The sequence below is a fragment of the Sminthopsis crassicaudata genome, chromosome 3 (genome assembly GCF_048593235.1).
Source record: "Sminthopsis crassicaudata isolate SCR6 chromosome 3, ASM4859323v1, whole genome shotgun sequence".
Taxonomy (NCBI): domain Eukaryota; kingdom Metazoa; phylum Chordata; class Mammalia; order Dasyuromorphia; family Dasyuridae; genus Sminthopsis; species Sminthopsis crassicaudata.
The window spans coordinates 593,156,977-593,184,507 of record NC_133619.1 but is presented as its reverse complement, the minus strand read 5'-3'; the positions used below and the strand labels follow the sequence as shown (position 1 = coordinate 593,184,507).

At 36.6% G+C, this 27,531-nt stretch overlaps 1 protein-coding gene across 4 annotated transcripts in view; it reads left to right on the top strand.

Moving 5' to 3' along the window:
* The window catches only part of TRIT1 (tRNA isopentenyltransferase 1), a 66,363-nt gene that overhangs the window by 28,899 nt on the left and 9,933 nt on the right, over positions 1 to 27,531 (top strand). For 3 of the 4 annotated variants that reach the window (XR_012488504.1, XM_074305246.1, XM_074305245.1), the window contains 6 exons: positions 5,655 to 5,797; positions 8,692 to 8,788; positions 9,858 to 10,024; positions 15,723 to 15,865; positions 24,640 to 24,751; positions 25,898 to 26,010. Coding sequence is in view for 3 of the 4 variants with exons in the window: in XM_074305246.1 (XP_074161347.1) it covers positions 5,724 to 5,797; positions 8,692 to 8,788; positions 9,858 to 10,024; positions 15,723 to 15,865; positions 24,640 to 24,751; positions 25,898 to 26,010 (706 nt within the window). In the remaining variant the exon portion in view is untranslated. Of the gene's footprint in view, positions 1 to 5,654; positions 5,798 to 8,689; positions 8,789 to 9,857; positions 10,025 to 15,722; positions 15,866 to 24,639; positions 24,752 to 25,897; positions 26,011 to 27,531 lie in introns of all 4 variants that reach the window. The other variant, XM_074305244.1, reaches the window with a different exon arrangement.

Here is a 27,531-nt window from a genome sequence, read left to right as displayed (position 1 = left end):
TTTGAACAGTTGTTGAAGTCTATTAGAAGAGATATAACTGAGATGCCCATCAATTGGGGAATGACTAAATAAGTTATGGTACATGAATGTAATGGGATACTATTGTTCTGTAAGAAATGACGAGCAGGCTGATTTCAGAAAAGCCTGGAAAGTTTTATAATATGAACTGGTGCTAGGTGAAGCAAGCAGAACCAGGAGAACATTGTACACAGTAATAACAGTATTATGTGATGATTTGCTTTGATGGACTTTACTCTTCTCAACAATGCAGTGATTCAAAGTGGTTCCAATAGATTCTGGATGGAAAATGGCATCTGCATTCAAAGAGAAAAGAATTTTCTTTCTCATGGTTTTTCCTTTTTATTCTGTTTTTTGTTTGTTTGTTTGTTTGTTTGTTTGGCACAACATGACAAATATGGAACTGTGTTTAAAAGGAATTTAACCCGTGTTGGATTGCTTGCTGTCTTGGGGAGAGGGGAAGTAAGAGATGGAGGGAGAAAAATTGGAACATAAGATCTTACAAGAATGAATGTTGAAAACTATCTTTACATGTATTTGGGAAATAAAATACTATTGAAAATTAAAAACAAATAAGTAAATGGGAAAAAAAGACTGCCCACCAACAACAAAAAAGATATAATTGAAAAAATAACACCATAGTTCATTATGGTGAAATTGCAATAACACTATCAGGCACAAGATAACTTGTTAGAATCTGACCTTTCTCTTATTGAAGCTTTGTCTCTATTTTTACTTATTCTATTTCTTATTTTCCCACTTTTTTACTTTATTTCTGCTAGAGAAGTTTGTTCTTTTTATGATTTTAAATCCAGCAATAATTTATTATATTGTTTTTCTGTTGCTTTTAGAAATAGCACTATTGAATTCTAGGTAATGCCTTCATCTTTTCTTGCCAACATTTTGGGAATATTCTAATAAGACTGTCCCACATGTCTGTCCAGTCCATTACCTATAACCTGCCCAGGTATGTTAACCAGTTCCCTGCTGTGATCATGTCATTACCCTTCCAAAAACTTCAAATACCTGTTACTTACAAATAAAACATTAACTCCTGACTTTGTGTCTAGGATTCCAGCTGACCTGTCAAACATTATGTCATTCTATTTTCTTTTGTTTCAGCCAAAGTAGACATATATCTCTTATTGTCCTTCCCTCTATAATCTCCTTGTCTTGCTTAGAGCATGCCCTGTACCTGAAATGGATGTCCTCCAAGCTCTCTTCTGCCCCTATTTATTCTGTAATTAAAATCCTTCTTTTATTTGGTAGATTTCAAATTCCCCTTGGAGACTGTTGAGCTGGGGACTAGTAGTTGCTGAACTGGATGCTCTAAATTTTATTGTGCATCCTCTCCTCTCCTGAGCCACTTTTTGCAACTGCATCAAGTCCCAAGAATTGAGTTCTTTTCTCTATGCATGTGACATAAAATATGATACCTTTATGTCTAAATCATGTATCCATTATGACTCATCTTGATATGTGGTACAATTATCGTGGCAGATGGGCTAGAATATATTGAGGGCCCCCATTGGTGAATTCTGGGCATGTCTTATCCCAAGCATGTGAAAATTTCCCCAGACAAAATGAGCAGATGAGAACAGTTTGTTTCAGCAGCCATGAAGCATGCTCTGTGCAGCCTTTGTCAGAAATCAAAGACACTGTCATCTATTTCATCTAGGGTCATTGCTAGTCATCCTGATGTTTGTTCTGTCACTGGACTTTGATGACTGTGGAAGAGAGCATGAGGCTGATGACTTTGCACAACACTGCTTCACTTAAATCCAGTTCATACACAAGTCAGGACATCACCCTGTGATGTCATTGGTCTTCTTTGAAACAAACAAGGGACAATATGAAGGTGACTCACACATCCACTGTGTATTCAGCAACAATCACTTTCCCATATGCTTTAATCCTGTTACCAATTGCCTGTTAGTCATTTCTAACTGAATGTCTTCAAGGCACCTAAAGTTCAGAGTGTCCAGAATAGAACTCCATTATCCCTTTCCTCCAAGCTCCCTCCCCTATTCTAAACTTCGTATTTCCAGAGAGGTTGCCTTAATCTTTCTAGTATCCCAGGTTTGTAATCTTCATAGTATGCTTTACTTTTCCGCCTCTCACTTCACATAATCTTTTGTTTGTCAAATCATGCCATTTCTATCTCTATAATATCTTTCATCATTAACTCCCTTCTCTCAACTTAGCTCAGGGTGTACTCTCCACCTAGATTATTTTTAATGGTTTTGTGAATGCTCTCTGCTCCAAGTCCCTCTCCTATCCAGTCCATTCCACACATTGCTATACAAATAATTTTCCTTACTTGCAGATTTTACCGTCATTTATCTACTCATTCAATTCCAGTGGTCCCTTGTTGCCCCTAGAATAAAATATAAACTTTAGTTTTCGAAACCTTCATAATCTGGCTTCTGGCTTTTTCTAGCCTCAGTGGAACATCACTCCCTTTGTTATTTTCATTGTTAGCCATCTCAGTTGGGTTTCTTTTTTCTCTCAACATTTACTCTCCCTTCTCTGTGCCTTTAAATTGTTCATCCTTCATGTCTTTAGTATGTTCTCCTTTCTCACCTCTCAGAGGATCCCTCTCTTTCCTTTCCAATGAAGTCCAAACATCTTCTGCATAAAGCCTTTCCTTGATTTCCCTAACTGCTAGGACCCCCTTTCCAAACTATCCTGTATTTATTTATATTTAATCTCTATTTACTTATGTGTAGTTGTCTTCTCTCTTCATCAGGCTGTATCCTAATAGTAACTTCCTTGCAAGTAGAATTTGTTATGTCTTTTTGTTTTTTACCTCTTAACACTTAGGACATAACTCTTGGTTGATGTTCTTCTTGTGATTGATGTCACCAGAGTGATCTCAGTGATGTTTTTAGTCTTCTTTGGTTACTTGACTAGAAAACTTAGAAGAAAAAAAAATGTAGACTAAGAAAAGCTTTTACTATTTGCAGAAATACTTGTTATTTGTGTTTATTCAGGTAACTATGTATCTTGAAGAATTAATCGTTTTCTAACAAATATTTTCAGACATGTCTTTACCTGTATCTGGAAAAGGGTGACCTGAACTTTTACTAGTGAGAATGACAGATAAGGAGCCAGTAGACAAGATATTCCTGTTTGGGTAGTTAGACTTTTGCTTAAGTGACCTTCAAAGTAGAGTTCAGAGAAATCAAAGGTTTCTTTTTGTATTGGTGGGGAGTGCTATGGTTTCAAGGCCTGACTACACCACTAGCCTATATGACAATGGGTAAATGAGTTAGTTTTTCTTAGCCTCAGTTTCCTTAGCTGTGAAAATGGGAATAATGCCATACTATTTATCTGGCTGAGTGGTTGTGAAGAAAGCACTTTGTGCCCCAGCCTAAAAAGTACTAATCGTTATTTTATTTAGAGTCCTGTGCTAGGTCCTAGTGATAAGACAAAATAGAAAATCATTCTTTGCCCTCCAAAGCTCTTGCCTGAGGTTGCTGGGAAGGGACTGGGTGGGAGGGATATGATCTATGAACAAATTTAAGTAAATAATGGATAAATTGAAAAAGGACAGAACACTAAAATGATCAGGGAAAGTTTCCAATAGCGGATGGCATATGAATTGAGCATGGAAGGGAACTAGGAATTCCAAGAGGCCATAGGTGAGGAGGGAGTGCATTTTAGGCATAGGGACTGCTAGTGAAAAGGTCTCATTTCACATAGGTAGGAAGTGAGGTGATTGATAAGTTTAGGAAATAGTGTAATAATGGTAAACTAGTGTGAATAGGAGTAAGTAATATGAAATAAGCCTGATAATGTAAGTTGGAGGCAGATTTTTGTGATAACTATTAAATGTCAAATCGAGTTTCTAGGGCAGGAAGGAGCCACTAAAGGTTCTGAAGCAGAACTAATATTGTATTAGTCTTGTTCTTTATGAGAATTGTTTTGGCACTTCTTTGAAGAATTGGAGAGAGAAAAGACTGAAAGGTGAGAATGTGAGGAATCAAATTAAGTAAGGGTGCTGACTAACTTTGTGAATGGAAAGAGGTTGATGCCAAAGATGTTGGTGCAGTAAATGGATAAGACTGGAGAACCACCTGGATATGGGAAGAGGGATGATGAAAAGTAAAGAGTGCAGTATAATTCTAAGGTTGCAAATTTAGGTAGTTGTGAAGATAGTGGTACTCTCAGGAAAAATAGAAATGTTTTGATGAGGGAGAGGGCTTAGAGGGAAAAAATAAAGACTGTGATTGGGCTTGTTGTATTTGAAAAGCTTTTAGGACATTCATTCAGAGATACCTAGTGGGAAGCTGCTGATAAGGGGACTAGGGTTCAATAGAGAAACTGAGACTATAGATATGGGAATCATCTGCCTAAGGTGATTGATTATTTATCCCATTAGAACAGATGGAATCAGAAAAAAAAAAAAAAAAGATCAGAGAGAGACAGAAACAAGGATCTAAGAGGGGGGTGTGAGAATGGGTACCCATTATGAGTCTCAGTAGTGGTCAGGCAGCTAGGAGAAGAAACAGGAGAGAACAGTGTCATGAGAATGTAAGAAAGAGTGGTTCAGTGTGTCTAATGCAGGTAGGTACACGATAAAAGGATCTTAGAGTCAGCTTCAGACAGCTGTGTCATCTTGGGCAAGTCACTTGACCTTTATTTGTTTAAAGTTCCTCATCTGTAAAGTGGGACTGGTAGTAATAGCACCTACTTTCACTAGCTATGAGGAGCAAATGAGATTATTTATCACGTTCATTATAAGTGCTAGATAAATGCTTATTTCCTCTCTTTGCTTCCTAAGTATTTTCCCATCCTTCCTTTGCCTTAATGCTTCAGAGAGGTCAAACAGGAAAAGGCCTGAGAATATAGGCCATCAGATTTAGCAAAACAGAGAGATTATTGGTTTTTGATGAAAGTAGTACATTGTAAGGAATTGTAGAGTTAAGAATTATTATTATTTGGGATCTCAGCATCAGATTAGTAGGTTCAGTAATATATAGGGGATAATGTAGGCAAAGTGAGTGATAGATCAGAGAAGCAGACGTACCTGAAAATTGACTAAATTTTTAGTACCATTCACAAACAATTGAAATGTCAACATTTTTGAAGGAGAGTTATTAGCAATGCAGAATTTCACCTTAAGTTTGCCTTATGATAAACTGAATAAACAAAACAAAGAATTCGTTATCAGGTATTTTTAAATACTATCTTTGAAAAACCTTTTAAAAACTCATTTCTGCTTATATCATTAGAGCTAATGGTCCTAATTTGATAGAAAAATCCTTATTGTGTCTACTTCCATTCTGACTAGAGCAGAGTTTCTTAACTTGAAAGTCTATAAAGTTGTTTTTTAAAAAATATTTTGATAACTATTTCAGTGTAATTGATGTTCTTTTATATTTAAAAACATTTTGAGAAAGGGTCCATTTTGCCAAAGGGTGTCAGTTTGCCAAAAAGGTTGCTGATATAAAAACAGTTAAGAATCTCTGGTCCTTAGTCTTATATAAGTGGAAATTTTTAATACCCAGAAAGGCCCAATCTGCTCTGGCCTCCTCCCTTCCCTTTCTCCCCCACCTCATTGATATTTGATCTATATTATTTGATTATAAGAGGACAATTTAATTTTCTGTTTTTAATTTTCTGTTCTGTAGGTATATGAGGGTCTAAATATCATCACCAACAAAGTCTCCCCCCAAGAACAGAGACTCTGCCAACACCATATGATCAGCTTTGTGGATCCCCTTGTGATGAATTACACTGTGGTGGACTTCAGGAACAAAGCAACTGCCCTAATATCCTTCGAGAAAGCAGGCAGCTGGTTTTGGAGGAGGGTGGGGGTAGGCAGGATAACAATAACCAGACTCAGGAAAAAATGTCTCCTAGTTCCTTGTATCTCGAACCAGGAGTACATAGGGTCTTGGACTAGAAAATTCTAAAGACCCTTATGATTCTAATTTCTTTGACTAAAAGCAAGAATTGATATTTCTCAGATGCAAACACAGTGTGCAGTCCTTTTACCCTCCTCGGCAGGCTACCCCTTCTGATTCCATTCAGATCCCCAAAGCTTTAAGAAGAGCAGTTACAGAGTAGTGAATAGTACATAAGCTGTTTATTCATGAAGATTGTTTTTACTTCATACCACCCTTACAAGGACCCATTAACCCCTTCTTCACCCGCAGCTCCAAACAAAACAAAATGCTTTTGAATTGTTTGAGAAAGGTAAATATAATGCAATGAATTAAATGCCTTTTTCAAACTTTCTTTTCTGAAATAGTTATTGCTGAAATAGGGTTTATCTTTCAAAGTACCAAAAGTAATAAAATGGAAAAAAGTTGAACTGAGCAGAAACATTAATATCCTCCATTGTGATGTGACCTTGGAGTTGTCGTTTCCTGCTTCTAGTTCCCACTTTCCTCATTTACAAAATTAGGGAGTTAGACTGAATCTCTAAATCTTTCCCACTTGGAAAAGTATTTTTTTGGATGAAATAGGAATGATGGTATCTATTAAAGATCAGATGAGTTCATATCTGTGACAGCACTTTATTAACTATAAAGTACTTTTAAAATTTAAGATATTATTAAGCAGAGGATTTTTAGTGCAGAAAGATATATTTCAAATAGGAGTTGTAACAAGAATTCAAAAGCATGGTCAACTTTTTTTTGGACAATTGGTTAATTATTTATATGGACATATATATGTACACACACACACACACACACACACACACACACACACACACACACACACACAGCGGGACCGAACTTAAATGAACACAATAGGAGGAATACTTTAGTTACTGACCAACCTGAGCATTGGATGAAGGTGAGCATTCCACTGAAGTAGAAAATAGCACCTGTCCAGGAATCAAATGCATCTTCACATACTTATCAGCTAAGTGACTTTGGGCAAATCACCTAACCCTGTTTGGCTTAAGTCCTCATCTGTAAAATGAACTGAAGAAAGGAATGGCAAAATGCTCAACTGTCTCTGCCAAGTAAACCCCAAAAGGGGTCATGGAGAGTCTTGACAGGTCTCACCAGCAGCCTACTTAGCATTCTTTTCCATCTCCTCCTTTTTTAATCTCAGAATTTTAAAAGCAGAATATTTTAAGAATTTTAGTTGTTGATGAGAGGTGGGGTGTTTTTTTTTTGTTTGTTTTTGTTTTGTTTTGTTTTGTTTTGTTTTTGTTATTGTTTTGTTTTTTAATCTTTCCTTTGATACATGCTGTTAGTGGAAAATTTCTCTTGGAACAAACAACTTTTTATTTGGGTGAGGCCTTTGTTTCTTTTTAACATTTGTGTGGTTTTAGATTGCTTATTTCCTTCTGTGGTCCTCCAAAAGAAAGCCTACCCTCTAGGCTTTGCTATCCAGGGATTCCTGGGAAGACTTTATAAATAATCCTTTATCTGGGTGTTGAAAGACTTCTTTATCTAGTGCCTTTGGGTGTAAGGCACTCTGTAGAGCAAATGACCTGTTCCATAGTCATTGTGGAGACAGCAATTCAAATATCCCAGGTAGATCTAGTTTTTTTTCTCTGTGAATTAGAACACATTTGTGTTCATTTGGATGAGGGATTCTAAAAGTAACTGATTGCTTAGTAACATTTAGTATGTTATCCCTTATGCTTCTATCTTGGTATGGTATAAGGATGGTAGAATTCAGAGTGGCAAGAACTGGCTTTAAGCCTCAGCCCAAATACTGGTTTCATGTGTAACTTGAAGCAAGTCATGCTTCCTTGTAGTTCTTACATTTTCCGCTTAAAATAAGGTCTTAAAATGAATCTTCTTGAATGATCTCTAAAATCTTCCATATCTAATAATCTGTGACTCCAAATAGCAGATATTTATTGTTCTATAGGAAATAGATATATTTTTTGTCTTTTTTTTTTTTTGAAAAGAGCTGTCTAGCTGCATATGTTTAGGCAGCAAAGGCTGGCTGCATAGCAGGGAATTGGAAGATGTTTAATAAAGTAGTTGTGCTAAAATTCAGACTCCTTTCTTAAATGTGTATTTTGTTCTAGGTTGATTAACTTCCCCTGTGGTCTTCTGGTAGAACAAGGTCTCTGTACCTTACCTTTTGTCCTTCAGCCTCCTAAGCAGAGGAATATGAATTCTTTTTATTATCATCATTCCCAGATAAGACAAGAAGAAAGAATATACTGATGCAGGATTTAGTGGAGAAGCCTTGGACACAAGGTGAAGACATCTGGATTCTAATCCAAGTTCTGCTACTAACTGGTGTGACCTTAAAATTTGTCTGGTTTTTGGCTTGTGTCCTTTTCTTTTTTTAAAATTATAATTAATTTATTTTTTAATTAAAGCATTTTATTTTCAAAATATATTCATGGATAACTTTTCAACATTGACCCTTGCAAAACCTTGAGTTTCAGTTTTCCCCTTTTTCCCCCCACTCCCTCCCCTAGATGGCAGGTAATCCAATATGTGAAACATGGTAAAAAAATAAATATTAAATCCAATACATATATATTTAAACAATTATCTTATTGCACAAGAAAAATCTGATCGAAAAAAGAAAAAAAAAGGAGAGAAAAAATAAAATGCAAGCAAACAATAACAAAAAGCTTTGTGATTCACTGTGTCCTCTTCTGTAAAAGTGGGCATAGCCTCCAACTTTAAAAAAAGCTCTAATTATATGATTTGGTGCTATATTTCTTAATGTTAACATTGAAGATATATTTGCTCAAGAGAAGATCCCAATTGTTGTGGGAGGTACTAATTATTATATTGAATCCTTGCTTTGGAAAGTTCTGATCAATACCAAGGTAGGTGTTTTAAAGATTTCCTCTTTCTCCCACAGTGAATTTTATTAGGAGAAAGTATACCCTTACAAGTCTTTTTTTTTTTTTTTTTTTTTTTTTTTTTTTGGTTATTAATAGCAGCTGTCATTTTCCCATTTAATATTCTGAAGGAACTACCAGCTGCATGTGTGCAGTTTCTCCTGGCTGACCTAAGCAGGACATGTGGGGCAAACTGTCTTTCCTAAGGTTAGATTAGTATCTTATATAGGTTTACTGTAGTTTTTATAATGCAATTCAATAAATAATGCCTACTATATAAAATGTGGAACTTTGGATAGTGATTAAGATCTTTAGATGAAACTTCCTTTGTGGCTCTTATAGTTTATTGGGAGATAATGGCACATATATTAATAACTTGAATAAAATATTATATGATGAGTGCTTTAGAGAAGTCCAGAAAGTACTGTGCTCTAAGTGAGGCAAAGTCATGACATACTAGGCTTTAGAAAGGCCTTCTGAAAGAAGTAGCATTTGAGTTTGGCTTTAATAGATTGTAGAATTTTGATAGAACAAGAGACACCTCCTGTTTATGAGATATAGCCATAAACAAAAAAATATGGAGTTGGGAGGGAATAGAGCACTCAGCAGACAATACATAGACCAATTTGTGTGGAGAGTAATATACAATGAGGGAAACTAATATGAATTGGAACTAGATAAATAGAATGACTTCAGCCTTAAATGCCAGGCTGAGAAATTTGAACAATATATTGTAGGTATTTAGGGAGCCTTTAAATATTTTCTTTAGCAGAGTAGATATTACCAGATCTCTGAATAAGAAAGGCTTAATCATCACTTGATAGCCGGCCTTAGAAATCTGGAGCGGGGATACTATTAAACTATCTCAACCTTTTCTTTCTCAGGGGGGACTTGACTAATGTGAGGCTTTTCTGAATGTTCTAATGTAATAGCAGCTCTGCTGTTTATAGGTAGTGCTGTCAAGTTTAAAGCCCTTGGCATGATGGGGGTAGTCCTAGGTCTCCTTATTTTTCTGACTGTCTTCACTTTAAAACTATTTTTTTGGTAACCCCAGGGGAAAGCTCTTCATTCTTCAGAGGAAATCTGTAAGGAAGAGAAAGTGATCGACAGAAAAATGGAATTGGAAAAAATGGATGGCTTTGAATTGCATCATCGGCTAAGCCAGGTGGACCCAGAGATGGCTGCCAAGCTGCACCCACATGATAAACGCAAAGTAGCCAGGTGAGATGTCCTAGCCAAGGCCAGCTGATTTCAAGTTCCTGGGAAAAATTTTGTGGCTTGTAAAGCCGTTCCTAACTTTTTCCAAAAGAAAAATTCAGGTATAGAAGTTGGGAGGGGGAAGAAAAAAAGATTGTAACAGATTTGCTGGATTTTGACAACTCTTTTGGGGGAGAATGGGGCAGGAGTAGGGAATGCTGACAGTGCAAGTCATTTGGGGGATGGGATAGAAAGAATTGTGGAAATCCCCATGGACCAGTGGGAGGATTGCATGGAAGTTGTTCAAAGAGATGCTTCAAGATTGACTAGTTGATCCTGATAGACCTGTTAGGGAGCCCTGGGCTATTGTCTCAGTACCACTCCCCCATAAATAGCTGTGCCCTATTTTGTTGGTACACTATAGCACAATTCCCTGGGGCCTCTGTAATCTTGGTTCATTTTCTATTTGATCTTTGCTTGAATAACAGTTTTCATGTATTTTTCTTTCTGGCATCTAGTCCATTTACATTGGAATTTTATTTGTTTTGCTCAATCATTTGTGCAATACCAGGTTCTATACTAAACAGCTTTCACATCAGAGGAGTGTGTGGGAGGTGAATTTTTAAAACCTTCTGCCTGCTCACCTTCTATATTCAAATTCTCCTTAAGGGATGAAGCAGCAGTGTGTAGTGGTGAATGAGTTGGATTTGGAATCTGAGGGGAATCTTCTTCCTAATATTGGGGTGACCAGACAAGGTTTCATGCAATTCCACAACTTCCTTGGACATTATGAACTAAAGTCAGGTCCAACTAAAAACTGAAGAGTAAGAGTCAGTGTGACATTTTGGTATGTGACCACGTTAACTATAGGTCATAGCATATTATCATCATGGTAGAAAAGGAAAGATTTACTATTTTATATTCTTATTACTGGAGAGTTGCCTTACATAGCACTCTCTTCAGGCACTGTGTTTTTACTCTATATAAGTGAATATACCAACTGAAAGAGAATGACCACTTCTGAGATTACAATTGTGACTTTTATTGGGACAGAAATCTTTCAAAAACCTTTCCTTCGCTTCTTGAGCAAAAAAATAATATCATTAGTTTTGATCTGCATCAAGTAATTGTTGAAATAACATGTAACTTTACTATGCATACTGCTTATTTTTAGATTTTTTTGTACTAAAGTTCTACCTACCATATTTTCACTGGTGGAATTCAATTCAATAAATGTTTAATTAAGCATCATACTAATAGGAGTAACACTATTAGCTGTTGTTAGATTACTACAGTGTCCACCCTCTTAGAAAGAATGTATAGATGATGGTTAGAATGATATGAGTTTTATGAGGGTTGTATAAGAAAAGGCTTTTAGGAAGAGATAACATTGAAGTTGGGCTTCAGAAAGTGGCTGGGAATCTAATACTTGAAGAAAATAAGTTGCAGGGAGGTCATTCCTGATGGAAATGAGCATAAGGAACAATTAAGAAAGGTAGAAAATGCAATTTACATTTGGGGCACAGTGAGTAGTTTTCATTGTCCGGAGCAGAGATTCTTAACCTGGGCATTGGCTATGTGGAGCCTGTCCACAGAGTATGTTTGGTAAGTAACTACTATCCTATTGAAATATTCCAAAAATAGCAGTATTTAAAAAAGAAGAAGAAGAAAAGTTATATAGAATAGAAGATTTCTTTGTGAAAAAGTCTTTCTTCCTTTTATGCATATGCATGGTAAATCTAGAATTTATTTCCTTTCATATTGAATTTTTTTTTTCCAGGAGTATTGTTTGATTTACTATATGGATAAATAGTTGCTTTTGATGTCTACCTGTCACTTCTAGTTTGTTGGTATTATAATCTGAAAGCTATCTAGGTCTACTTGAATTGTGTGCTTAATTTAGTAAAGCTCTGTGCCAGAACCTGGTCTTAGAGCCTCTCTTCTGTGGGAAAAAATTATTTGGTTTAATATAGCATATTAAATATATGTAGTGCTTTAGGTAGGGCTAAGTATGCTCAGAGGTTTTTTGTTTTGTTTTATTCTGTTTTGTTTTCATTTTCATTGTTTTCAAGGTTGAAGGCTCTGTGAGGAGATCTGAACAATTGTGATCTCTTTGCAAGTGAGGTGGTAGCTGTTGTATTACTTTGTCTTTCATTCAGTTATCACTAATTTGAAAGGATCTTTTAATAACAAAACAAATAAATAAATGAAACTAGGAAAACAAATAATAAGATCTTTTAATAAACTAGGTTCAGGAAATGGAGAGAGAGGGTGAGGGGGGAATTTTATTTAAGCCCCAAAAATGTAGTTATCTGAATGATTTGAGTTATGGCTATAGAAGTTGAATTTTCTGATTCTGCCTTCATTAATGTATTCAGAAGATGATAATATAAGAGCATGTGTATTCACTGTCTTGTCCAACCATCTCCTTTATTCATTCAAATATTTTTGAAGTATGGTGGACATATGAATATACCTTTGAGCTATAGAAAAAGTAATCCAGAAAAACGTAACTTGGTTATAAAATAAATTTTCCAAAATGTATTTTTAACAGATGTACTAAGTAACTACCATGTCACTTGAGATTAAAATATGAAAAAAGAGTTAGTTCCTGTTCTCAAGGAACTTAAAATCTAAAGGAGGGATAAGATGACAGGTACACATACAGATGAGTATGATAACTGATAGGTACAGAAAACATGGCTTTCTGTTAGGGGACACAAGGAAGAGCTGCATGTTAGAGGAGATGGCCTTTCAAGCTTTAAAGAAAGAGAAGGATTCCAATGGTGGTGATGAGGAAATAGTATGTTCTAGGCATATGGAACAGTGTAAAATGTATGAAGTGGGAAGAGTACAAGATAAGATCATGGTATACTTAGGAATTCATTTGCCTAAAATGTAGAGTGGATAAAGGGCAGGAAAGAGAGAATAAATAGAAATACTTTTACTTCATTTAAGAAAACATTTTATAACAAAGCTTTTTGAAAGTGAAATATGCTGCCTCAATAGGTTTAATGGAATGGTTCTCATTCACTAGTGTTCTTCAAGCAGAGGCTTAATGACTACTTGTCAGTAATGGCTTGTGACTGATACAGACTCTTTTCAATTTGAGATGCTATAATCCTCAGAGGGATGAGGGACTGGGTGGAAGCAGATCAGGAAGGGTCTGCAAACTAATGAAGAAATTTGTGTTTTTGTGTGACAAAGTGCTGCAGCATGGTATGGTGGGTAGAAGGCAGTGAACTTGCAATCAGAAAGACATGGCTTCTGATATTTAACTGTATAAGAATGACCAATTTACTTAGCTCTCTGAATCTAGTTTCTACATTTATAAAAATGAAGTATGTTATAATTGTTGTTGTGCCCAATTCTTCATGACCTAATTTGGAGGGAGGTTTTGTTGGCAAAGATACTAGCATCATTTGCCATTTCCTTTTCCAGCTCATTTTTATATATGAGGAAACTGAGGCATACAGGATTAAGTGACTTACCCAGGTTCATATAGCTAGTAAGTATCTGAGGCCAGATTTAAATTCAACTCTTCCTAACTAGGCACACCACTCTATTCTCTATGCCTCTTTGCTCTGAAGAACATAATACCTGGGGTGGGAAAAGGAATTACAGAATCATAGATTTGAGGTTGGAAGGATCCCTAAAGGTCTGGACCTCATTTACAGAGGAGTAAATAGACTCGAGAGTTAAAGTGAGTGCTGGATCAAACACCTAGTAAGTGCTTGGGATTTGGATGCAGGTTTTCCCACCTCTTAAATCCACTGTCTTCTTCACTACACTGTATTTTCTCTTTTAACAAGAGCAAAATGAACCAGTGAGTAGCCTCTGTGCAACACTGGTATCTCTACAATATCAAGGGACCCAGAGGAAAGCTTGGTCAGTGTCTAGACTCCTTCAGTGGGATTTACAGAATGTCATGGAAACAGGTCTGAGATGATGAAAAGGTATGAGATCTTAAACATCAATCAGATTGACAGTGTCAAAGAAGTATTTCTCATTCTTAACTCAAGGTTTTCTATGATAAAAGCTTTATAAACTTTCAGACAGTCAATAAGCAATCTCTTTTCTGGGGATCTGGGACAGTGTTTATATACAAAAAAATGCAATCAATCAAATTTAGTAGCATTTATTAAATCCTTACCTTGTATTAGGCACTGTCCTAAGCTAAGTACCTCAAGGAGCTTACTTTTTTTTTTTTTTTTTTTTTTTTTTTTTTTTTGTTGCTGAGAGGCAATTGGGGTTAAGTGACCTTCCCAGGCTCACACAGTTAGGAAGTGTTAAGTGTCTGAAGGTCAGATTTGAACCTGAATCCATGTCCTCCTAGATTCAAGGCTGGTGCTCTATCCACTGTACTACCTACTCCTGGGGAGTTTACATTTTTACGCAGGAAGACAACACTAAAAAGAACATAAAAAGGGGTTGAGGGGAAAGGAATCTTGTGAGAAGACGGTGGTAAAATCTAGAGTTTTAGGGCAGAACCAAGAGAGGAGTGAAGATCGGCTCACCTGTTGCTTCCACAAATGAAGGTCCCATTAGGTATTCCTCAATACGAGGAGGGGTCTTCAGGCTTCCTTGTTACCATAGTAAGTGTAGGCAACATCAGAGGAGTAAGGACTAAAGAAGGAGGAAATAGAATGATGGATATGAAGAATAACAAAAAGCCAATTCCGTTTGACTGAAGAAATGAATGAAAAAATATTGATTAAGCATATACTATGTGCTAGGAATTGTGTTTGCAAGTAGTCTAAGCCTAAAGTTTACATTAGACTCAGGTTGTAAATATTCCCGAGCAAATTTGTATTTGACCCTAGAGATAATATTGAATCACTGGAGTGTTTTTGAATAATCAATTATTAAAGTTTTATAAGCACCTACTTTATGTCAGGCATGTTAAGTTAATGGGAATACAAAAAGAAGCAAAAGATAGCCCCTGCCTTCAAGAAGCTTACAGTGTAATGGGAAAGACAGTGTGCAAACAGATAATGCAAAGCCAAGATAAATAGGAAGTAACTGGGCTGGGGGAGGCTTCCTTTATAAAATGGTATTTTAATTGGAACTTAAAGGAAGCTAAAAGACATCATTAGTTGGAGAGGAAGAAGGAGAAAGTCCTAGGCATGGAGCACAGCCAGAACAAATGGTTAGAGTGAAGAGATGGAGACTCTTGTTCATGTAACAACTGGGAGACCAGTGTTAATAAATAGAAGAGTGTATTGGGGGGGAGTATGATATAAGAAAACAGGAAAGGTAATTGGAGGTCAGAAATTTCTACTTAATATGAGGGAGGGACCCATTGAAGGTTTTTGAGCAGTAGACTTGTGGATTAAGAAGATTTTGGGGACAGCAATCTGAAAGGATATTTTAGAGAAGGGAGAATATGAGATAGGAGATTTATAAATAGTTGTGCCTATCTGTAAATAAAAGGAGAGAGGGGAGGTGGGAGAAGAGAGAGATAATAGATTTAAAAGCTTAGTTGTATCTCAACCCTTTTTCTCTGCTTTTTTAGAAACTTTAGGCAGTTTTGGAGTAGCTTTGAGTTTCTGTACTAACAAGACATTTAGTCATAATTATATTGTGAGAACAAGTTTGCCAGTTTTCTAACAGCTTCCCTCTTGGCTGAGCCCTTTAACACAGACTAAACATCTGTTTCCTATTGGTCTTTCAGGAAGTGTCCATCTTATTTTTTTATTTTTTTTTTTTTTTAATGTTTTAGGAGTTTACAAGTGTTTGAAGAAACAGGAATCTCACATAGTGAACTTCTCAGTCGTCAACATGCAGAAGAAGGTGGAGGCCCTCTAGGGGGCCCCTTGAAGTTCCCTAATCCTTGTATCTTCTGGTTACATGCAGATCAAGCAGGTAAGGAATTATTTGCTTTTTAAAAAGATTTTTCTTAACATGTGTTGCTCTGAGATATATAGATTCCATATCACATGATTTCCATATGTTCAGTATCCATTGACCAAAAGAAAAATAATTCTGTCCTTATTCTGGAGAATTCATTTTCTAGGTGATAGGGAAGTGAGTTCAAGTCATCAGCTTTGTATGAAAAGAGGAGAGGAAGACAGAATGGGGCCTGTGAAAGATGTGATAAAGGAACAGAGAAGGGAGGATCTTGGTGGAAAAGACTAGTTGGATCCCCAGTTAATCTGGAAGGGTTAGGGTCAAGATGAATTAGATAACTTGGTGAATACCTGCTAGCAGACTTTGAAATTGTGAGGGCACAGTGAAAACTCAGATACCATAGTTAGGCCGTACAGGGGGGAAAGATTGTAGGGCTGTGTATTTAGAACTGGAAAGGACCTTAAGGTCTTCACTAGATAAGTGAAGAGAATAGACTGTGGTCTCATTGCTGAGAAAATGCCCTCCATCAATACAGTTAATAAGTGTCTTCTCTCCAGTTGATAATCTTAAAAGAGTCCCCTGGAACACTGAGAAGATGAATGATTATCAGAGGCAGGACTTGAACCCAGATTTTCCTGGCTCCCAGATCTCTCTATCAGCTGTACCTGTAGTATGAAACATAAATTAACACTATCTTTGTTGAATTGTATTTTTATTTTGTTAAACGTTTCCTAATTTTAATCAGTTGGGACACTATTGGGAGCCAAATTTGATAACTCAGCACTACATATATCATGCCATCTCATTTCCACATCAGTGGCTCTGGTCAAAAAGAAGCAAGAGGCTAGTAGGCATCTCAGATCATCTTATACCAAATCTAGTAGTCTTTCACCATGATATCCAGTATACATAAAGGAAATTCTATGAGGAAATAGAGCATGATGAAGATAAAAGACATAGTATATAGCTTGAGAGACAGTACAGATCCTTTCAGAAGAAAATTCCCAAATTTAGCTCATCCAGAAATATAGTAGCCATACAAAAGGAAAAATGTTGTGGAAGAGATTAGGAAAAGCTGTTTTCAAATTGATGTCAATTATGTGCTTATTTGAAGGAAAGAAGTAGCTCTCTAATGGTGAACATTCTAAAATAAACTTTATAATTTCTGTTATAAACTTAAGCCCCAAATGGCAACATTAGATTATGATGCCAGGCTCACCATGTAGTTTTGTGTGTGACTATCAGATATGAATCAGAGAATCTCAGAGGTGGAAGGAAGGGACTTTGAAAGGTTGTCTTGGCCAGTCTACTCCTGAATCATATTCTACATTATTCTTTGCAAGAGATGATATAGTTTCTCTTTGACCAGCTTCAGTGGAAAGTTATTCAGAACCTCATCAGGCAGCTCAGAACACTTGTTGATAGTTCTAATTATTAGAAAAGTATATTTAGTATTTAGAATTTTAAATCATCTGGTTCAACCCTCTGATTTTCACAAATAAGAAGATCTCTAATGATCTATAATGAGATCTATAAAGGCTGTTACTTGGCCAAGGTTAAGTAGTAAGTGCTAGACTCACTATTCAGACATGGATTTCTGAATCCACTACTTCACACATGTCTATATGAGCTGGAATTTAGCGTCCTGTAATCTTTAACCACTGATCCTAGTTCTGCCTTCTGCAGCAAAAGAGAATAAAGATATCCAATTCTTCCCTACCAACTCATTATATGTTTAAAGAGAGGTGTGTGTGTGTGTGTGTGTGTGTGTGTGTGTGTGTGTGTGTGTGTGTGTTGCGCAAGCTCGAGTGCAGAACCTTGCCTTAAGGATATAAAAAGAAAGAAGTCCCTGCCCCCAAGGAGCTTACATTCTGTTGTTACAACACATAAACAGATGATTGTGTGTAATAATTTGAAGATAAAGAGAGTGTTTGGAACAATTTCCGAAAACTATGGGTTGCAGAAGACCTGAGTATTGAAAGAAGTGAGGAATTCTAAAAGGCAGAACTGAGGGGAAGTGCATTCTAACCTGGGGTGTAGCTTAGGCAGAGGCACAAAGAAGGGAGGCCAGGGTGAGTTCATGAAATAGCAAGTGTCAGTTTAGCTGGAAAAGAGAGTGTTAATAAGCATAATTTGTATTATTCCTAGAAAGGCAAACTCAAGCCACAGTATAAAATGCCAAATTGAGAAATTCATCATTTATCCTAGTAGAAATGCATAATCATTGAAAGTTCATGGCAGAAGCATATTTATGGAAATATGTATAGAAGAACTGCATATGTTTAACATATATTGGATTTCTTGCTGTCTAGGGGAAGGGATGGGGGAAGGAAGGGGAAAAAATTTGTAACACAAGGTTTTGCAAGGGTTAATGTTGAAAGCTATGTATTTTGGGGGAAAAAACCATGGCAAAGGAGTGACATGGTCCAAGTTAGACTATAGAAAAATTAAAAGCTAATATGTCTGAGAGACTGAAAAGGGGGTGATTGGGACTGGAAAACCAGTTAGGAAGTCATCAAATAGTCCAGCTGAGAAGGAGTATGATCTGACTTTGAATAGTGGCTGTGTGAGTAGAGAAGAAATATTATTTATTAAGCATCTATTGTGTGCCTGGGACTGTGCTAAGCAGAGTTATTATCTCATTTGAACCTCATAACAATGCTGGAAGGTCAGTGCTATAATTATCTCCATTTTAGAGATGAGAAAACAGGTAACCAGAAGTATAGTGACTTGCCCAGAGCTAATAAGTATCTGAGCCTGGATTTGAACTCAGACCTTTCTGACTCTAGACTCAATTCTTTGTCCTCTGCCCCTCATCTGATTGCCTCCAAAGAAAGGATGTGAGAAATGTTAATATGGCAGAATTGACAAGATTTAGCAATTGACTAGGCAGAAATTAGGGAAAGTTAAAAGTCTGTGACTGAGACTGAAGAATTTGGTCTGGCCATGCATCTTGATTTTTTTTCTTTCTTGGCTATTTCAGTATGTGAGTGATCCTACCATGTGGGTACTCCCTGCTGAGATCCTGATTGTGTGGGGCCTGCCACTATATAAAAGTAGACAGTATGTATGTAGAGTCCAGGCTGTCTGTCCATCAACTGCCCTTTGTTTTTGATTTGTGATCATCAAGATAATTCTTTCAACAAATCCTTTTATAACATGATTTCTATTCCTTTCACCATCCTTGTCTTCCTCTAAATGTGCTCTGATTTGTCACATTAAGTCAGGAGGCTTATATTAAGTCCTTATGCTGTGCTAGCACCGGGGATACAAAGAAAGGCCTTAAGGAATCTATATTCTAATGATGGAGAGTATCTTCCAACATTGGATTATCTTTACCTCTGCAGACTCTGCTAGGTTGGTTCTTTGCAGAATCTCCATTTAAGAAGGGTGCCCAGACCAACCATTTCTGTCTCTGTCTCTGTCTCTGTCTCTCTTTCTTCCTTTCTTCTTTTCTCTGTCTCTCTCTGTCTCTGTCTCTCTCTCTCTTGCTGAGGCAGTTTGGGTTAAGTGACTTGCCCAAGGTCACACAGCTAGGAAGTATTAAGTGTCTGAGGTCACATTTGAATTCAGGTCCTCCTGATTTCTTTTTTTTTTTTTTTTTTTTTTTTTAATTTTTTATTTTATTTTATAATTATAACATTTTTTGACAGTACATATGCATGGGTAATTTTTTACAACATTATCCCTTGTACTTACTTCTATTCAGATTTTTTCCCTTCCTCCCCCAACCCCCTCCCCCAGATGGCAAGCAGTCTTATATATGTTAAATATATTACAGTATAATTTAGATACAATATATGTGTGTAGAACCGAATTTTTTGTTGCACAGGAAGAATTGGATTCAGAAGGTAAAAATAACAGTTTACATTCATTTCCCAGTGTTCCTTTTCTGGATGTAGCTGATTCTGTCAATCATTGATCAATTGGAATTGGATTAGCTCTTCTCTATGTTGAAGAAATCCACTTCCATCAGCATACATCCTCGTACAGTATCATTGTTGAAGTGTATAATGATCTTCTAGTTCTGCTCGTTTCACTCAGCATCAGTTGATGTAAGTCTCTCCAAGCCTCTCTGTATTTCTCCTGTTGGTCATTTCTTATAGAACAATAATATTCCATAACATTCATATACCATAGTTTACCCAACCATTCTCCAATTGATGGACATCCATTCATCTTCCAGCTTCTAGCCACTATGAAAAGGGCTGCCACAAACATTTTGGCACATACAGGACCCTTTCCCTTCTCTAGTAGTTCCTTGGGGTATAAGCCCAGTAGTAGTATGGCTGGGTCAAAGGGTATGCACATTTTGATAACTTTTTGGGCATAATTCCAGATTGCTCTCCAGAATGGTTGGATTCTTTCACAACTCCACCAACAATGCATCAGTGTCCCAGTTTTCCCACAGCTCCTCCAACATTCATCGTTATTTGTTCCTGTCATCTTAGCCAATCTGACAGGTGTGTAATGATACCTCAGAGTTGTCTTAATTTGCATTTCTCTGATCAATAGTGATTTGGAACACTCTTTCATATGAGTGGAAATAGTTTTAATTTCATCATCTGAAAATTGTCTGTTCATATCCTTTGACCATTTATCAATTGGAGAATGGCTTGATTTCTTATAAATTAAAGTCAATTCTCTGTATATTTTGGAGATGAGGCCTTTATCAGAACCTTTAACTGTAAAAATTTTTTCCCAATTTGTTACTTCCCTTCTAATCTTGTTTGCATTAGTTTTGTTTGTGCAGAAACTTTTTAATTTGGTGTAATCAAAATGTTCTATTTTGTGATCAATAATGGTCTCTAGTTCTCCCTTGGACACAAACTCCTTCCTCCTCCACAAGTCTGAGAGGTAAACCATCCCATGTTCCTCCAATTTATTTATGATTTCGTTCTTTATGCCTAAATCTTGGACCCATTTTGATCTAATCTTAGTATGTGGTGTTAAATGTGGGTCCATGCCTAGTTTCTGCCATACTAATTTCCAGTTTTCCCAGCAGTTTTTGTCAAATAATGAATTCTTATCCCAAAATTTGGGATCTTTGGGTTTGTCAAAGATTAGATTGCTATTTTTATTCACTATCTTGCCCTGTGAACCTAACCTATGCCACTGATCAACTAGTCTATTTCTTAGCCAATACCAAATGGTTTTGGTGACTGTTGCTTTATAATATAGCTTTAAATCAGGTACACTTAGACCACCTTCCTCTGACTTTTTTTTCATTAGTTCCCTTGCAATTCTCGACCTTTTATTCTTCCATATGAATTTTGTTGTTATTTTTTCTAGGTCATTAAAATAGTTTCTTGGGAGTCTGATTGGTATAGCACTAAATAAATAAATTAGTTTGGGGAGTATTGTCATCTTTATTATATTCGCTCGGCCTATCCAAGAGCACTGAATGTCTTTCCAATTATTTAAGTCTGACTTTATTTTTGTGGCAAGTGTTTTGTAATTTTGCTCATATAATTCCTGACTCTCCTTTGGTAGATATATTCCCAAATATTTGATACTATCGACTGTTATTTTGAATGGAATTTCTCTTTGTATCTCTTGCTGTTGGATTGTGTTGGTAATGTATAAAAATCCTGAGGATTTATGTGGATTTATTTTGTATCCCGCGACTTTGCTAAAATTCTGAATTATTTCTAATAGCTTTTTAGCAGAGTCTTTGGGGTTCTCTAAGTATACCAACATGTCATCAGGTCCTCCTGATTTCAGAGCTGGTGCTCTACCACTGTGCCATCTAACTGTCCCCCAGGCCAACCATTTCTCATTCCTCTCTAGGTTGTTCTCCTTACATTCCCAGGCTTCCTCTACAGTACCTTGCTCTGAGTCTCTTTGTCTTCTTGTCTTCTCCTTCCCTCCTCTCCCCCACTCCCACCCCCAAATCTTCTTGCTCCTTTTAGCTTATTTCTCCTCTTAGACTAATGGCAGCTCCTTGAGAACAGGAGTGTCTAACTTGTATTTGCCTTCATTGCTTAGCAGTGTTTAGCATATAGTAAGTGCTTAATAAATGCTTAAATATGTACAGGATAAATTGGAGGTATAAGACACTAACATCAAAGGAGACCAAAAATGGGTTGTTGCAGAAAGTAGGATTTTAGCTGGGATTGGAAGGAAGCCAGTAGGCAGAGATCAGAAGGGAGAGTGTTCTGGGCAATTATCAGCAGCCAGTGGAAATGCTCCCAGTCAAGATATTGTTTTCCATCAGAAAGGACTGTGTCCTGGGGCATAGAGTAAGGGTCAGTGTCCCTCTAGTATAATCTGCTTGATGCAGAATACTGTAGGGACTGGCACTTCCCTCTTCTTGGACAGTTGTCCTTTAATGCAGAATAAGAATGGATCAGCTTTTTTGGCAGCTACCTAATTATGCTGATTGATGTTGAAGCTGGAATTATTAACTTTTAAGTCTTTTTTACTTAAGTTGTCCTCTAGTCATGTCTTCTGTATTTAGTCTTTTTATTTTTTGAACCTTAAATTTAACAAAGATTATTAAATCTCATTTTATGAACATACCTGCTGATCAGTCTTTTTGAATCCTGATTCTGTCATCCTGAGTATTGATTATTCCTCTCAGGTTTATGTCATCTACAAATTTTATTTCAAATAAAATTTTACACCTACATAGGTTTCAACATTAATTTTTGTAAGATTTTGAGTTTTATTTTTAGTATTTAGTTTTATAAGCTTTTGATTTTCTTTTTTTTCCTCTCCTCCTCAAGGTGGCAAGCAATCTGATACTGGTTATATATGTTCAGTCAGTCATGTTAAATAGATTTCCACATTAGTCATGTTGTGAAAGAAAAATCAGAACAAAAGGGGAAAACCACAAAAAAGAAAAAAACAAAACAAAAAAAGTAAAAATAGTATTCTTCAATTTGCATTCAGATTCCATAGTTCTTTTTATGGATGTGGATAGCATTTTCCCATTGTAAGTCTTTGAAATTGTCTTGGATCATTGTATATTGCTTAGAAGAGCAGTCTCTGAAACTTGATCATTCCACAGCGTTGCTGCATAATGTTTTCCCAGTTCTGCTCAATTCACTCAACATTAGTTTACATGTCTTTTCAAATTTTTCTAAAATCCACCTGCTCCTCATTTCTTATAGAACAGTAGGATTTCATTACATTCATATACCATAATTTATTCAGTTATTCCCCAATTGATGAGCATTCCCTCAATTTCCAGTTCTTTGCTACCACAAAGAGAGCAGCTGTAATGTTTGTTGGTTCTTTTTTTTCTTTCTTTCTTTAAAAAAAATTTTTAGTAGTATTCTATTTTTCCAAATATAAGCAAAGGTAGTTTTCAGCATTCATCATGTCTGTTGATTTTTTATAGCACAATATTATTTTATTACATTAAAGTACTATGATGTTTGTGCCTTCCCAAATCCATGGACATCTACACACAATGTGTGTTTTTTAAATTGTCTTGCTTTTCTGTGTTTGCCTCTAGACTTCCTTCTCTGCAGAAGTTTTAAAATCTTTTCTTTATTTCTTGAGTTGCTGTGGTGAGAGAATTTTTCACAAAGTGGCCAGAGGTAAAGAGTTTTTCTGTACTTAAGTAGGTTAGTCTAGAAGAAGCAGACATTGTCTTTTGCCAGAACGATACTCAGAAGTTTTTCTGACAGGATTAGAATGTGCTAAAACTTGCATTTTGCATTTGGGTCCAGAGTCAGTTCTGCACTAGATTGAGTTGTCTCAGTAAGACTTTATGGAGGCTTGCCTATTCATCGTGCAATTATCAGATAGAATAGTAGATATTTAACACTACTTTCTTCCTCAAGGTGACAAATCCTGAAACTTTGAGATAATTTATCTAGGTGAGAATGGCAAATGAAATTAAATGACAAAAGAGTGAATACATCATGGGAGAAAAGAAGTATAACTTGCATTAGATGAATAAATAGTTATAGGATGATAGATTTACTTAGAATTAAAATAAACTACTTGTCCCCAAAGAATACCAGCTCTGTCGTTTGTTCTTTTGTATTCTGGGGATGAGTTATTTTAACCTCTGGGCTTTAGCTTCTAAGAGGTAAGGGTATAACCATAGTACCACTAGACTTGGAATCCAACCCTTCTAGTTGTATGGTGATAAAAGCATTAAACCTTTTTGTACCTTAATGTCTTTACCTGTAAGAGGGAAGTAATGATAGGAAAATGCTTGAGACACTTCAGAAATAGAAATTACTGTTTCCCTTTATATGCAATGTGGGAGTTGGATTAGATAGTTTCTGAGTGTCTAAAAATCTCAGAAAAAAGGTTTAATTTTTAGACTAATACATTTGGCTTCCAGTGAATTAAAAATATGCTTTTTGAAATTCTTCAGCTGACATGATTAGAGCTGTATGCCAGCACATCATTTTTTGCATTTATGCTCTGCTAGCTGTTTTGGTCTGGTGTGGCAATGTGAAATAATAATAATAGCAGCTAACATTTTATATTGCTTTAAGATTTGCAAAGCATTTTATAAATATTATTTCATTTTGACCTCCTAACAACCATGGGAGGTAACATCCTCATTTTATAGATGAGGAAGCAGTGGCCAAAAGGGTTAAGTGACTTGTTCAGGATCATACAGCTAATAAATATCTGAAATTAAATTTAAGCTTCCAGACTCCAGGCCCAACATGGTATTCATTGACAATCTTACTGCCTTGGAATTTCTAATCTTTAGTAGTTCAATTTTATGTAATTGATTTGAATGAACTTAATACTGATCATATGAAGGAAGATCCCAAGTCAATATAACCTTATTGGTTGGTTGATTTCAATTCAAGTGCTAGACCAGCGCCTGGATAAAAGGGTGGATGAAATGATAGCTTCTGGACTTTTGGAGGAGCTAAAAGAGTTTCATAGACGCTACAATCAGGAGAAAGTTGCCGAGAATTGGTAAGTATATAGGCTCATTATTTTGCCCTTAATTCCCTTTCACTTGTGTCTCAAAGTTAACAGACTGAAAACTAGTTTCTGTCGGTCTTATTCTGTTGTCTACTTTGAAGAGTGTTAGGATTACTAAGTGAGAACTGAGGTTGTCTGGACAGTGACAAGGTGAGAATTCAGGTTTTCTGGACAATTACAAGGTGAGAACTCAGGTTGACTTGATAGAGGGGGCAAGCTCATTGGCTGGGGTGGTTCTTCCCAGAAGCCCTTGCATTATCCCACGCCCATTCTCTGGGAGAATAAAAGAGAGGACTCCCAGAGATAAAAGGAAGACTCTGAATTGCATCAGGCCTGACGGGGCTCTCTGCAGGAAGGGAAGTCACTTCTAAGGACAAGAGTTAACAGCAACTGCCTGGAGACAACGGTTCACTACAGGAAGAAGAATCTGTCTGAAAGATTTGAGTAGACACAGCAGATCTCTTCCCAGAGAGCGATCTGGCAGCTTCTGGAGACGACAGCTCGTTACAGAAGAGGGTTATGGTATATAGCCTTCCTCTTCAGATCTGGATTATTTTCAGTTCTGGTACCACATTTGAGAAGATTATTGACTGAGTGAAGGGTGACCAATTTAATGAATGAATTGGAGACTGTGCATTTAAAGATTCCCTGAATGAATCTCAGGGTATTCAGCCAGAAGAAGAGGATACTTGGGAGATTGAGGGGGAGAGAGACATGTTAGCTGCCTTTAAGTATTTGAAGAGGGATTAGACTTGTTCTTCTTTTTCCTGGGTGTTTCAAGAGCAATGAAAGGAAATTGCAGAGGGACAGATTTAGGGAGTAATATTCTGACAATGCTGTACAGAAGTAAAATGGACAAATACCAGAAGTAGTGGGGTCCTTATCATTAGGTATAGCAGTGACTATTTGGCTACTTCTCAGGCTGCTTTAGAGGTCATCTCCTATACAGTTGTTCAACCAGATGGTCTGTTAGCTCTTTTTCAACTCTAGCTTCTGTGATACTAATGAAAGAGATTCTGAGGAATTTTTTTTTTTTAAGGTGGGGGGTGGGGAGTGGGAATCTCAGTTCAGAGAATTAGATGGTTCATCTTTTTTTTTTTGCTTTTTTTTTTTTTTTTTTTTTTTTTTTTTAACCAGTCAGAACTATCAGCATGGCATCTTTCAGTCCATTGGCTTCAAAGAATTCCATGAATACCTGATCAGTAATGATCAGTGCAGTCCAGAAGCCAGTAACCTTCTCCTTACAAAAGGTATGAAATTTTTTATTCAATCCTAGGGAGGCTTGAGTCAAAATTGATAGTACAAGTACAAGCTTGATAGCCCAGAGTGAGATGTTAATAGCAATAATTCCCTCCTATTTGGTGTTTTGAACTAAGTCCTTTCCTCAAAGTCTCTGACTCACTGCCCTTGACATTTCTCCAATCTGTCAAAGCAGTCATGTCCTTGGACCTGTGGGTTCATAGCAAAGCTCAGATGTTCCTTTCTGCTGTCCATTGTCTGCTTTCCAATACCAAGTTTTAAAACTCTGTTTAACAGGCCCTGTTAATACTAATTAATTAATTAATTAATTAATTGATATCCCTGAGGATATTGATGTTTTTGTGAAATGTAACAACTTGCTTCTAAAGCACATTAAGATTTATGTTTTCCTCACAACAATCCTTTTAGGTGTGTGTATCACATATATAGATATATGATAAGTGTTATCTCTAATTTATTGATGATAGAACTGAGGCTCAGAGAGATTAGTGACTTTCTGTAGTCAGTAGATACTAAGTGTTAGAGTTGGTATTTGAACCTAAATCTTGAGTCTCCTGATTCCTGCTGTCAGTCAGTCATTTAGTAAGCATTTATTTAGAATCTTGTATACTGTAGGCACTGTGCAAAGTTCTAAGGATTCAAAAAGAGCCAAAAATATAGTCCTTCCTCTCAGGGAACTTACAGAATAATGGAGAAGACAACATACAAGCAAATATGTACAAAGTAGCCTATGTATAGGATAAATAATTAAGAGAGGGAAGGCAATAAAATTAAGAAGACTTGGAAAAAGGTATCCTGTGGAAGGTGGAATTTTAGTTGGAGCTTAAAGGAAGTCAGGGAAGTCACTAAGTGAATGTGAGGTTGGAGAGCCAGTGAAAATGCCCAGAGTGGAAAGATTGAATAGAATGTCAAAGGAGGTCAGTGTCATTGAATCGAAGTACATGGTTAAAAAGCCTGGAAAGGTATGAGCAAGGATAGGTTATAAAGTTTCTGAAGGTTAGGCAGTGTGTTTTGCTTTTGATCCTAGATGCAATGGGATTCAAAGTTTATTGAGGAGGAAGGGAAAGGAAGGTATGAAGGAGGGTGAAGTGGGGGAGATAATCTGTTTTGGCTATTTTGAGTTTGGGATGTCAACTAAACATCTTGTTTGACATGTCTGAAAGGGGATGAGATTGGTAGCAGAGAGGTGGGGTCAGGATAAATAGATTTGAGAAACATTGGTATCAGATGGTAATTAAAATTTATGCTTGCTGATGAGATCAACAAGTTGTATAGTAGGAGAAGGGAAGAACTCCCAGCACAGACCCCTGTATGGAATACCCTGATTAAAAGGGCATGATCTGAAGAGGGAGCCAGGCAAAGAGCTGTTAGTAGGAGGAAAACCAGAAGATAACTCCTAAAAACTTGGAGAAAAATCAAGAAGAAGGTGAATGACACTGGCAAAGGCTGCAGAGAAGTTGAGTACAGTGATGATTGAGAAAAGGACATTAGATTTGGCAATTAAAAGAGCA